The sequence below is a fragment of the Poecilia mexicana genome, unplaced genomic scaffold (assembly GCF_051168715.1).
Source record: "Poecilia mexicana isolate PSO_F unplaced genomic scaffold, ASM5116871v1 scaffold_3, whole genome shotgun sequence".
In the NCBI taxonomy this organism is placed as follows: Eukaryota; Metazoa; Chordata; class Actinopteri; order Cyprinodontiformes; family Poeciliidae; genus Poecilia; species Poecilia mexicana.
In genome coordinates, this window is record NW_028263372.1 from 25,743,129 (window position 1) to 25,755,682 (window position 12,554).

General features: G+C 35.9%; 1 protein-coding gene across 1 annotated transcript; it reads right to left on the minus strand.

Annotated features, from left to right (window-relative positions):
• Positions 1 to 423: 423 nt before the first annotated feature.
• Positions 424 to 11,798, minus strand: LOC106931977 (saccharopine dehydrogenase-like oxidoreductase). Its single transcript, XM_015010431.2, has 12 exons — positions 11,318 to 11,798; positions 7,996 to 8,108; positions 6,326 to 6,406; positions 4,516 to 4,645; positions 4,255 to 4,304; positions 3,981 to 4,111; positions 3,386 to 3,503; positions 2,293 to 2,412; positions 2,154 to 2,210; positions 1,955 to 2,066; positions 1,779 to 1,860; positions 424 to 1,402 (listed from the first exon to the last, which is right to left on the minus strand). Exons 1-12 carry the CDS (start codon positions 11,514 to 11,516, stop codon positions 1,312 to 1,314), a joined length of 1,284 nt encoding a protein of 427 aa, XP_014865917.2. The 5' UTR covers positions 11,517 to 11,798; the 3' UTR covers positions 424 to 1,311.
• Positions 11,799 to 12,554: the final 756 nt, after the last annotated feature.

Here is a 12,554-nt window from a genome sequence, read left to right on the forward strand (position 1 = left end):
CATCCAATTCTATAAAACAAAACTCACCTTGGCCATCTAAAAGCAATTTTCTAAATATGTAATTCATAAAATGTTTTTCTATGAAAGCTAACAAAATTTAAAAAAAATTTCTATTTTCAGATTTTAGAACAAAACTGTAGTATAGTAGGAAAAATTGTAGAACAAGATCAGCTTATTTTATATGAAAAATTAAAAGTTGCATAGTTTGACGCTTGTTGCTTTATAAAGCCTGTTGTAGATATTAAAAGCAGATTTTTGCATAAGAACTTGTATGAAAAGCAACTAAAATGAGCATTGGTTAAATAAAAATAAACATTTCCTGTGGGAGCATTATGTTGCACCTGGATAATCTTCACAGTTATCAGTGAAACTGGGGCCTTACTGGTGTTTTTACATAATGATGTGCATTAAAGACAGGACCTCTTATATTTGCTGCAGACATCTTTATTTATGAAGCACACAAAGTGATACAAAATAAAGCCTGAACAATGCACAAAATGCTCAGAGGTCTCAACTGAATTGCTCTGATCCTAATTTGCATGTTCAGAGCAACATTTATCAAACTAAACACCGTAGAAAGTTTAGTTTCATGAAGCATCATGCTGTTTGCTGGAGCGATAACAGTTTAGACAGGCCACCCATGATTTTAAAGAAACCTCACACGGATAAATGCAAATGTTGCAGCTACTGCCCTTAACTGATGGCTGGAAACTAAAGAAATTGGAAAGAAAAAAAGCATTCACCATGTTAATCTTTTTAACTGTAATGCAACCTATCACCTACTTCTACCTCATTAGTCCTCTATCTGTACCTCTAGATTAGAAACTATGAGCAGAAACTGTTGGGTAGAGGAGCTTTAACATGTTTTATGAAAAGAATCGATGGGCTTTGGTCAAAAACAGCTGCAATATTCAGAAAACCTGTTCATCCTTTGACAATCTGTTAAATGCTTTTTATCATTTGTGTGATAGTATACATAAAATATTAGTTTTCTCTTTATTATCCGTGTCCAGAGGCATGAACTGAACAAAATTGTCATGAATACTTCTATTATCAGTCATCATGTCAGTGGAAAACCATGCAAAACTTAACATTTCTTTTACTGTCCTTGACGAGGAAACACAGCAACAATTGTGCTCGGTTTCCATCTGAAAAGGTTCTGGTTGCAGCAAATGATTAAAAGTGGAACATCACCAAAAACAAAATTTGAAGCTTCAAGAGTATTTTAATAAAAAAAAAAGGATATTTTTAAGCTCAAAGTTTCCCAGTTATAGTTTTGCGTGTTAATAAATGCTCACAGAAATGTCAGGGTTAGATGACAGAGAACATGATGCCATGTTTGTTGAGGCGGTCGATGAGGGTGGTTTTGGCGAAAGCAGCTCCTGGAGAATAAACTCCTCCCCTGGAAAACCAAGAACATGTCTCACTGAGAAACAGATTTAAAGTTCTGAAATTATGCTTGGAAGAAAAATAAACCTATTTTTAAGGTGAAGTCCTGGTTGATTAAAACCGTTCTGCTCTTTTACAGCATCACTCATATTTTATTTTATTTAGTTGTAATATAATGCAACCACATTTTCTCAAAATCCTGCAAATTTGTTGACTTTAGGTGAGAAATATGCCGCAGTTTTGGTGCCGATCCAGGTCTTTGTCCCTTAAAAATGCTAAATATAGCACTCTAAATGTGCAAATCATGGTAGCTATAATTAGGTTTACATGGAAAGTACAAGTGACAAACTGAATTTAAAAGTCGGTGGTGTGTTGGAGTGGGAACTCACTTCTTGGGCAAAGCTGCCGGTTCGTTGAGCATCGTGAGAGCAGCTTGGACCATGGCGATGGGCGTGGCCACGTATCCGGCCTCTGAGTAATAAAAAATGAATTTAGATGAGCTTTACTCACTAAACACAAGTTAATATCCGTTTCTGAACTTTGATTTTTGTTCTACAGTGGTTACCTGGTCCTTGAATTAGAGTGCGGATCTTGGCGTTAGGTTTTCCCTGCGCGGGGTCCTGACCGTCTATGTAACCCTCGCCGTAGAAGGAGAACTGGAAGGATGATCCATCCATCTAACAGAAATATATCAATTTCAATGAGTTTTGTTTTGCATATTTAAGCAAATGGGTGTTTAATCCTGACATTTTTCGCTATTTTACCTGCTCTCTGGTTGGTCCGGCTTTCGAGAACATCCCAAAGGAGAAAAACTCTGGATACTGAACAGAGAAATTAACAAATTAGATTTAAAAACCAGAGTTACACTGCATAGACAGTGTTTAATGCATCTTCCTTGTTTACCTTTATGAGCAGGTTGCGTCCCCAACCGAACTTGACCAACAACCAGAACATCATGCCAGCAAACATCAGCCTGATGATGCTGCCAATACCTCCAACTCCAGCATATGCTCCGTACTGGACCTGGGATTTATGGCAGGAGGAAATCATTCACACGGTGCAAATATTTAGTTCAAACTATCCAATCTCATTGATTAAACATTTGGGTTCAACATGAAAGATACAGTCATTTCAGCAAAATCCAACCCCATATGGCATTTAACAGTCTATAATAAAGAAAATATTTGGCCTTCTAAGCTGACTTAAGAAACAGGGATTGAAGTAAAATCTTTAAAAATTTCCAAGGTGAAGAGTGGATTGTTTTATTTTCAGTTCTTAGGGTTGAAGAATAAATCAATAACATATTGCGACAGATACATGATCAATATCAACAAATAATATGTCTGATGGAAAATTAAACGTTCAATATATGAAATATTCACTGGACTCCGATCCAGAACCGCACTTTTAACCTCTCATGGCCTGATAAGCAAAGTGAGTGGAATCAACTCACTCACTCACTCTTTGGTTACCTAGCAACTCACTCACTCACTCTTTGGTTACCTAGCAACTCACTCACTCACTCTTTGGTTACCTAGCAACAGGCTGTAGGAGTAACTGCCACCAGCAGCAGCTTAAAGTTTCGCCACTGTGACTCATAACTAAACGACGACATGGAGTAAAAACTGTGGATGAAACATGAAAGGTCACTCCACTGGTATTGTGTTTTGAATATCTCTATTACAGATATTTAAAATACAATACTAATCAATAATTATAATGACTAAAATAAAATGCTTATATGGAGATACGTTTTCCAGCCATCAGATCTACTTTAAATTAATAGTTCAAGGTGGAATATCTTGAAACAAAATCCTAAATCAAGTTTAAAATTCTTGATTCAAGTAAGTTTAACTAGTTTTGAAATTCCTTTGCAGTGTGGAGGAGAGATCTTGCATAACCTGTTACTGTTAAAAATTGAATCAATAGTAAAAATATGTTTTATTGGCTGATATTTTCCAGTTTTCTTATTAAAATGCTGCATTGTGGCACTGACCGGCGTGGCTTGATGTTCCTCTGCCAGGAAGCGCTGGGTTCTTTTCACCACGGACGGATCAGAACCCATGAAGGGAAGAGCGTACTGCTGGATCTCATTACTGTAGAACAGCGCTCCCCTACAAACATGCAGACAGGTCACATTTTATGAACACTTACTGAGAAGGATTATTAAATTGTAACAATATTATTGATTATTAAATAGCTTTTTTCAGATTTCCTGCTTGTCCTCAGAATGCCTGCAATTTCAATAAATATCAAGTTTTAGAGTCAAAACCAACTGAGAATCACCTCAGTTGTGGAAAAATGCCATTTATGATTATCAGACTCATTTTTGTACTTCTACATGTCCAGTTATAAAAAGGAGAATATGTCAATGACACTGTTACTACTAACAATAGTAGAGATTTAACCTAAAGAAATGTCTAGTTCAATGGAGTAAAAATATTAAGTGAAACATTGTAGCTCTGATCAGGCTCATTTTCCTGCCCCAGTCTCAACTCTTTTTCAATCTTTAACATATTTTCTCCCACCATTCCCCCGTATTGTCTTCTGAGGATAACGTTTTGGTGAGAATAAAACGGAAGCGACTGTACCTGCGCCGCAGCTTGGAACCGACGGTGGGCAGAGGTTTGTGGTTAAACTTCCTTCTTAGACTCTGGAGATTCTGGCTGTCGGCGAAGCCGTAGATGGCCGACTGCCACGTCCCGTCATGGATACACCCACCCTGACGGATGAACACAGACAGACAAGTCCTGATGAAGTGCAAGGCAGACATATCACTAACAAGAACAACAAAAATTAGAAAAAGACTGAAACATCAAGCTGGCTCAGTACACAGACTTATGGGTAATGTAGTATCTGACATACCTCAGGTCCCATGCTGACAGTCAGAAAGCTCTCCACAGCAGTCAGGGTGCCTGTTCACACAGGCAGGTTAGCATGATGCTAATGGTGAGCACTGCAAAAACAGCTTCTAGTGCAAATATCTACGTACACATGATATAAAACAAAACTAACTCACAAGTAATATTTCTGGAAGATATAGGAGCTTGTTTTAAGTCAAGAAGGTGATGGCTGGATTAAATATCCATTTACTGAATCTGTTCAGATCAGTATATCAGGTCTTACCCCTGAACTGATCTCGTGTGTAGATGACTCCCATGTCTGCAGGAATGGAGTCAAAGCCACAGCTTCCAATGACAAAGACGCCTTTCTCTGCCGCCTGGCTGCTGTAGTTCAGCTGCATGCCCTCCAAAAACTGCCCGACAAAAACGCCCAGAAAAAAAAAACACTCCAGTGATTCTCATATACTGCATTTAATTTAACATATTTTTAAACACAATGAATATTAAAGGTGACCTATTACACTTCCTTGAACAGGTTAGGATAGGTTTATAAAAAACTATTACATTTATAAAATCATTCTGATAAAATGAGATTTCCATCTGCTTAGTTCTGTCCGTTTTCAGCTCCTGTCAGAATGAGCTTGTTTAGGGCATCCTGTCACTTTAAATCCAAATAAGCTGCTGCTTATTAAGATTTAATAAGCAGCAGTGTAAACAACGTTTACACTCACACATAAAAATAGCTGCAAACAGATGCACATTTATTGAACCGTACATCTTTGAAAAGCAGAAGTGGAGCCTCCTGCACAACCAGCAAGAATGCAGCAAGTGGTTTCTGGATGGTAAGTCAAAAACAACGCTTGTCTCTTCTAGCAGCCATTGTACAGTGAATACAGCGGTAAATCCAGCAGACCAAACATGCTGGAGCTCCAGTTTGGTTGCTAGGTGACAGCGCAGTGCACATCGGTTGGGTCTTGATATCCGGAAGGTTTCTGAAATGGCTCCTTTTCCAAACATTAATTTATTACTATAAAAACTGCTGGATGTTTTTTTTAAGCGCTTATGCTGTTTTTACAAAGAGCTGAAACCCAAATGGAAGAAAAATAAAATGCGCAAAATGTGAAATTTGCATAGCAGGTCCCATTTTAAAAAAAAAGTTAAACACAGATTTAGTTTTAATCGATCTCATCTTAATGTAATGGAGAAGAACCAAAAGGGAGAAACCTTAAATTAGCCTGCGTGTCAGCAGGACTTGTTGAACCCCGTCCAACAGGCAGAGAGCAGCTGCTGTCATGTGGCTGAGTTAGAAATAATTTCATCCTAACCGGCTGCAGCATGAGAATCAGCGTGTCTCCAATTTAATCCAAACAAACAGCTTCAAAGATGAATGTCAGGACATCTACAGGGCAGCACATGTTTCCAGCACGAAGGTCTCACTTAATCTGATTTAAAAAATATTAATCTCCAATCAGTTTTTGAAAAACTTGTAAAAAGATGTTTGAACAATCAGTAGCTAATATCTGCACCAAACTTTCTAAATCGACGGCTAACATCCCATAAACTGAAAATCTTCAGAGGCCAAACTTTGCTTTTTCTCTCCAGTCAAAAACACAAAACTAATATTATTGTGAATCATGTATTGTTTACCTGCAAAATAATAAACTAATCAAGTAATATTTCGATGAAACTAACAATTAGTATGACGTTTGCCTTAATATTTACAGGTATTTCAACTTTTTGGGCCATTTATTTTCAATTTTGTTGGTCTGTAAAAGGAGCATTTACTTTTAAAAACTTTGCTGTGCTCAGCTGGATATGATGGATGAGTAAGAAGTCATTCATCATGTCTTGGAAAAAAATGCTAATAAAGATAACAAAATTCAGTTTAAAAACATATCAACTCACTACAGAAATCTCATCCTATAACAATTACAAAACTGTCCAAATTTGCAGCTTTCTTCCTCCACAGTCGGGGCCACACAAAATTATTCCAAGGGCCATAAATGGCCCATGCGCCACACTTTGGACAACCCTGGTCTACATGCAGACTGAGATTAAAGAAAACAACACCATCAGGGGGACGTTGCGCTAACCTGCGGCTCTCCAGAGATGTCGATGTGGTGCGCTCCGTTCTCCACGCAGGCTTTGACCACGGGCTCGCCAAAGAACCGGTACTGTGAACACAAAGACGGACAGAACCTCATCCACACCCTTCTCACACTTCAACAACACTTCAGTCCGTCTCCACCTGGTACAACTGGGCTAGTCCAGAAATAAAAGCCCTATCAGGTAAGAAACTTTGGTGTTGACTACCACCCCCAGTTAAAATTCAACATAAAGTTTCTATTCCAACATTTCTTTATTCATGAGATTTCTCTTCAGTTTTGTCATTTTCTTAGCCTGCCTTGTTGACTTGTTCATAAATAGATTCTCTAAGTGCCTTGAGATAACTTTTTTTTGTAGATTATCACAATAAAAATAAATTTAATTGAATAAATCAATCATTCATTTAACTTATTTTCCTACATGCGCCGACTGTAGACAATGGACTTTAGCATTAGCAGCTATCAGAACCATCAGCAGATGTAATAAAACTTGGAGTCGTTGACCGGTTTAGCTCAGTGACTTTATTTAAAGCTGTTAGAAATCTCTAATGGCTGATACATTTTATTTAAATACCAAAATGCAAACATCTCAACTAAGGATTTACAGCTGATGCTCACCAGAAACTGCTGACTGTCCTTTAAAACTGAAACATGGAGACACTTTAAATGTTTATAGTAGAATTTAGGGCTGAAACTAATAATTATTCTAATAATCAGTTAATCTATCAAATGTTGGACAATTAACTGGCACTTTTCTGCCCATTTTTCATTTAAGCATTTAGGTTTTTTTATTAAATACAATCAGAAATACATTAAAAGATGCTAATTTTTGTATAGTTTTATTTTAATTAGTGCTCTGACTGTTCTTTCAGCAAAATGGCCTTTTTTTGAGTCTGTATTGCTTACTAAATTAGTTGATAGTTTTTTAAATAAATCGATTAATCATGTTAGACCTAATTGAATTCTATAAAACTTTGACAAACGGCTCCAGTTCTAGTGACAAAGATGATCTAACATATTCACAAGATTTTTTTGTATTTTCAGTAAATATTTTAACAATAACAGTTGTTTTACATTAAACTAAACATTAACTGTGTCTGAACAGTGTTGTAGTCAGAGTGACAGATTAATAATCAGATTATTATGGGATGCTTGGAGCCTTCTGAAGTGATGAACATCTGGTTTAAATGCAGCTGGACTGACTAACTTGAATAACAAGTTTCAGTCCTACCAACAAACACTCCTAGTTCTTCGGAAACCACAATCTCCAAAACAAATAAAAAATGTTAAAATGTGATTTTTTTCTCTCTAGGGAATAAAAATGTGATACAATTTAGGCTCATTGCAGAAGATGAGCTGTTTTTGATTCCGCCGTTTTGCCGGAGTCTGAGCCATCTTGGTGCAAAACACAAAACTGCTACAGTAAAAATGACTCTGGCTGCTTTACAATAAAGCTTGTTGTGTGCTGCAGGCAGCGTCTCTCCCTGCCAGAGAAGGCTGCTCTGTGTTTCCTCTGTGCACGCGACGCCGCAGCCACAGAGGAAAACAGAAAGCAGGAGAAGATGCCAACGTGTCAGAGTGGAGCAACAAAGTGAAATGAAGAATTAAATTCTCTGAAACAAACAAATACAAACATTTCTTTGGAGCCAAACGCTTACCGGGCCAACGCAGTTCAGAACGATCACGGCCTGCTTGCACATGGCTGCCAGGGAGTCGGGTTCGCCTACGTCTGCCACGATCACGTCCACCTCTGTCCGGAGCTCAGGCTTACCTGTGAACAGAAACACACCTGAACCGCGGAGCAACACTTGGATTTAGATTAAAAACCAAACATCAGCGTTTATCTGGCCGTTTGGACAAAAGCTGCAAGGAAAAACGGGTGAAAAAAAAAACACAACACCCTCAAGATGTGTAGACAGATAAACATCGTTTATGATGAATTAAGGATGAGTATTTATTGTGTCGTTTGTTATTTAACGTGAAAAAGTTTGATTGTTTGACAAAGCTGTCCGTACTGTTGGGATTGTTAATTTTACTACATTGCTTTTTCATTTCAATAAATATCAATGAATTTGAAAAATATGATGAAATACATTTCCTGTGAGCAGTTCAGTGATTCACACTTCTTTATGTGACTGGAGTAAAGAAGCACATTCAGTCACCTAGAGAAGAATTAATAAATACTTATCACAGCAGTCTTATAAAATACTATGATAAAACTTTAAGTCCCTGTCAGGATTCTTCTTCATGCTCTTTCTTGTTTTTGGTAAATAAAATACAAATGTTTTGTCCGAGACGACATTTCTGGACAGGAATTCAAAAGAAAAAAGAAAAAGAACAAGATTGAAGAAGACAAATTCAAAATCTAATGTGAAAAATACTCAAACAACTCTTTAAAAACTTTTCTCCAGTGATGCTTTTTCACCTTTTAATCTTTTTAAGTCATATTTTTCAGATTTTCTTCCTGTAGGTTTCTCTAATGCTTTTTGATTTTGAGCTGATATTTTACATATTTTCAGTTCAAATTGTGAAACTACGAGAGCATATTGCCCTGCTGTCAGTTGAATTAAGTGGAGGAAAACAGGAAGTGAAGGGCTTTTAATCTAATATAATGTTTAAAATGATCAGCTCACTGCCAGGGAAGAGTGAGCTACTCAGCTGAAACATCGAGTATTTCTCTGTGGATTAAAACTAATGAAAACCCGACTTCATAAGAACATTTAAAATGAACATAAATCAACATTTTATGTGAGGAATGTCATCTTATAAACATCATACTTTTCAGAACATTAACATATTTTACAACAAACCTGCATTTCTTTTTTAAAACATTCAAATAAAGTGAAGAACTGAATTTTGGATTTCAGGAATTAATCGTGGAAATTCATTAAATTAATTAGAAATAAAACAGTTAAAACACATAACCATGTTTGTAAATAATCTGACCATGTGCTTAACATTTTGATTTTCTTCCAGGTGAGAGAAGCACAATGGATTAATTATATATTTTTAGTATCTTGAATTAAGGCAAATCTTTCCTGTCAAGATGGCTCTTAAAAAAATATGTAGACTTTCAAAACATTGCTAAAAAATTATGCAAAATATAAAAAAATATATCCAACTTCATGCTGAAAATAAGCAAAACTAATTTGTAAATTAACTTACAAATTACAATAAACAAATCTTGTAAATTTTAACATTTTGATAAAGGAATGAATAAATGTTTAACTCATGGAAAAGCAACTTCCATGCGTAGATTACAACACCCTGTAATGAAAGTTTTCATACCTCTACAATAAATTCAAATTAAAGCTTATTTGACCGGCTCAGAGAATAAACAAAGGACTCATAAAGATGTTGGGCATCGACCACATTCAGAGAGCGATTCACCTGGTCCAATAAAAATGTACATTTCAACACAAACCTAAAGCAGGTAAGCCTAAAAGACGTGAGGCGAAATGCAAATGACTGAATTACAGGAATGTTTTGTGAAGGCTTGACTGTCAGATTACTTAAACTTAGTGAGAACAAAACAACAAAAACATGAATCACAAAAGCTGCTTTTCAGTCGCTTCTGTTTCTGTTTGAAAATAAATACAATGTAAATGAAAGAGAAACGGCAGAGATGATTAATGGGTCGGATCTAATGTTCTGGACGAAGCCTTGGAGGAGTTACTATAGTAACAGCTATGCCAGTTATTACAAATATGCTTCTGTAGAAGTCTGAGGTGTCTGCAAGGCAAAGGACGCATTTTTCTTCCAACCAGATAACTTCAGCTCCAACCAGATAACTTAACTTTCAACCAGATAACTTCAACTCCAACCAGATAACTTAACTTCCAAACAGATAACTTCAGCTCCAACCAGATAACTTAACTTCCAACCAGATAACTTAACTTTCAACCAGATAACTTAACTTCCAACCAGATAACTTAACTTCCAACCAGTTAACTTAACTTCCAACCAGTTAACTTAACTTCCAACCAGATAACTGCGGTGGGACAGGCCGGCATCAGGAGCTGGTATGTCCCCTCAGCTGTCGAAGAGGAGGAGGCCAGTGAATTACCCTCTAATCCTCTGGAAACTTTTGTTACCAGGATGATAAATTAATAGCTCCTGCTCCAGATTTGCAACTGGAATGGATTTTCCATCAGTCTGGTTGGCATTACTCCATGTCATAATTTCATTAAATGTAATTACTGGGAATGTAATTCCTGTTTTTGTTGAAAATGAAAAATAAAACAACTTAGTAACTGATTTATTACTGAAATTATGAGTTGTAATACTTTTCAATTGATTAGCAAATGAAAAGCTAAAGGAATGCATGAACATGGTAGATAAATATTCTTATAATGCAATAGTCTATCTTCTGAAAAGTAAATATTCATTATCTGTAAGTTATTGTTATAATAATAGAAGTAAAAGCTTTAAAACATCAACCTGTGTGTAAATACTCTACATTTTTGTGAAATCAGATATTTTTTTAAATATTTGCGATCAGGAAAAAGTGTAGCATATAAATAAAAAAATTATTATCCAATGAACAGAATAAAAAAATAGATATCAGTTTAGAAATTAACATTACAGCCAATTAAAAATCTGATTTTTTTTTAAAGGCGATCGTAATCAGGGACATAAAGTGTACATTATTTTGTATAAGATAATATTGCTGTTTTGTTTTGCTTTATCTCACATGTGCATGTTTAAAATGGAGTCTAATGCTCAACATATATACACTATTACCACTTTTATTTCATGTGTCTATTTTAATGCAGTTTATAACAGGGTCAAAGTCATGTCCAACTGTTCAGTCTGCATGAATTGCTTCATCACCTTGAGTTAAGCAACATATCTGAATCAACCCTTCCACACCAACTAGAATACTTTCTATTTGTCTAAAAATGAACAAACTGAACTAATAGTCATAGTCACTGCATTAAAAACAATCTGCACAACTAATGTGACTGATCGGATACATACCGAGGACTTCAGCGGCCTGCTCCAGAACTTTTTCCAGCTTCTGCTTGCTCCTGCCAGCCACGGCCCACTTCAGGCTCCCTTTGGGTCCCTCGGACGCCGTCCGGGCTACCTCCTCCACCACAAACTGCCCCGTGAAGCCAGAGGCTCCGAAGATGACCAGATGGTACGGCCTGTTGGAGGTTGTCTCTACCCGCGCCATGGTACCAGCAGACACTCAGACAAACAGAAGAAGCTTACTGCGACACCTTTACACTCCAACTGTCACAATGAAGGGGGCTGAGCTGCCCGCTGCGCTTTTCACAGCACTGCTTTCTCTACTTCCGTAGCCAAACTATGCTAATATGCTAACAGAAAGTTGCAACAGACACGCGCATGACAAAGAGGTTTCATATAAAGAAAACGTGTCATATTTTTGCATTATTCATCACGTTTATTTTTCTAACGAATCGTAAATTTGATCGAAACTCGTCTTGCTTTCTTAAAATTTTCCAACATTGATATTATGTTAGCAGAACGACTTCCTCAGGCTTCTGATTGGTGCTTGTAAACATGTGACGCCCTGTCAGCGTCAGGATCATACGTCAACCTTTCCGCCATGTTGTAAGTGGCATGTTGCTTAGGAAAAAAATACAGCTCTTCTCCGATTTATTTTATGTTCCTTAAATACTTTAAAATTGGCAGCTATCATTTTATATATATATATATATATATATATATATATATATATATATATATATATATATATATATATATATATATATTTATATATATATATATATATATATATATTTATATATATATATATATATATATATATATATTATATATATATATATATATATATATATATTTATATATATATATATATATATATATATATATATATATATATATATATATATATATATATATATATAAGCATTTATTTATGATTATGATTATTTAAATATGCCATTGATAGTATTACCAGGGAATATATTGAATTTAGGGCTGCACAGTGGCGCAGATGGTAGCTCTGCCATGCAGCAAAAAGTTCTGTTTGACTCTTTCTGCATGGAGTTTGCATGTTCAAATTATTTTTTTAAAATAACTGAAATACAACGTTAAGAAAAATACATTAACAGTTCACACATATATCTTAATGCTACGCTAAAAAAATATGTGTGTTGCTCTGCATTTTATCAAGCAAACATATATCTTACAAACATATAAATACTTACAAATGGGGTTTCCCCGA

Excerpts from the sequence above, each read along its gene's own strand:
- LOC106931977 (XM_015010431.2), bottom strand. The coding sequence starts at position 11,516 with ATGGCGCGGGTAGAGACAACCTCCAACAGGCCGTACCATCTGGTCATC. Across the intron at positions 4,646-6,325 it reads ACATCTCTGGAGAGCCGCAG|TTTTTGGAGGGCATGCAGCT; the intron begins GTTAGCGCAACG and ends TTTGTCGGGCAG. Across the intron at positions 4,112-4,254 it reads CTGTCAGCATGGGACCTGAG|GGTGGGTGTATCCATGACGG; the intron begins GTATGTCAGATA and ends TTCATCCGTCAG.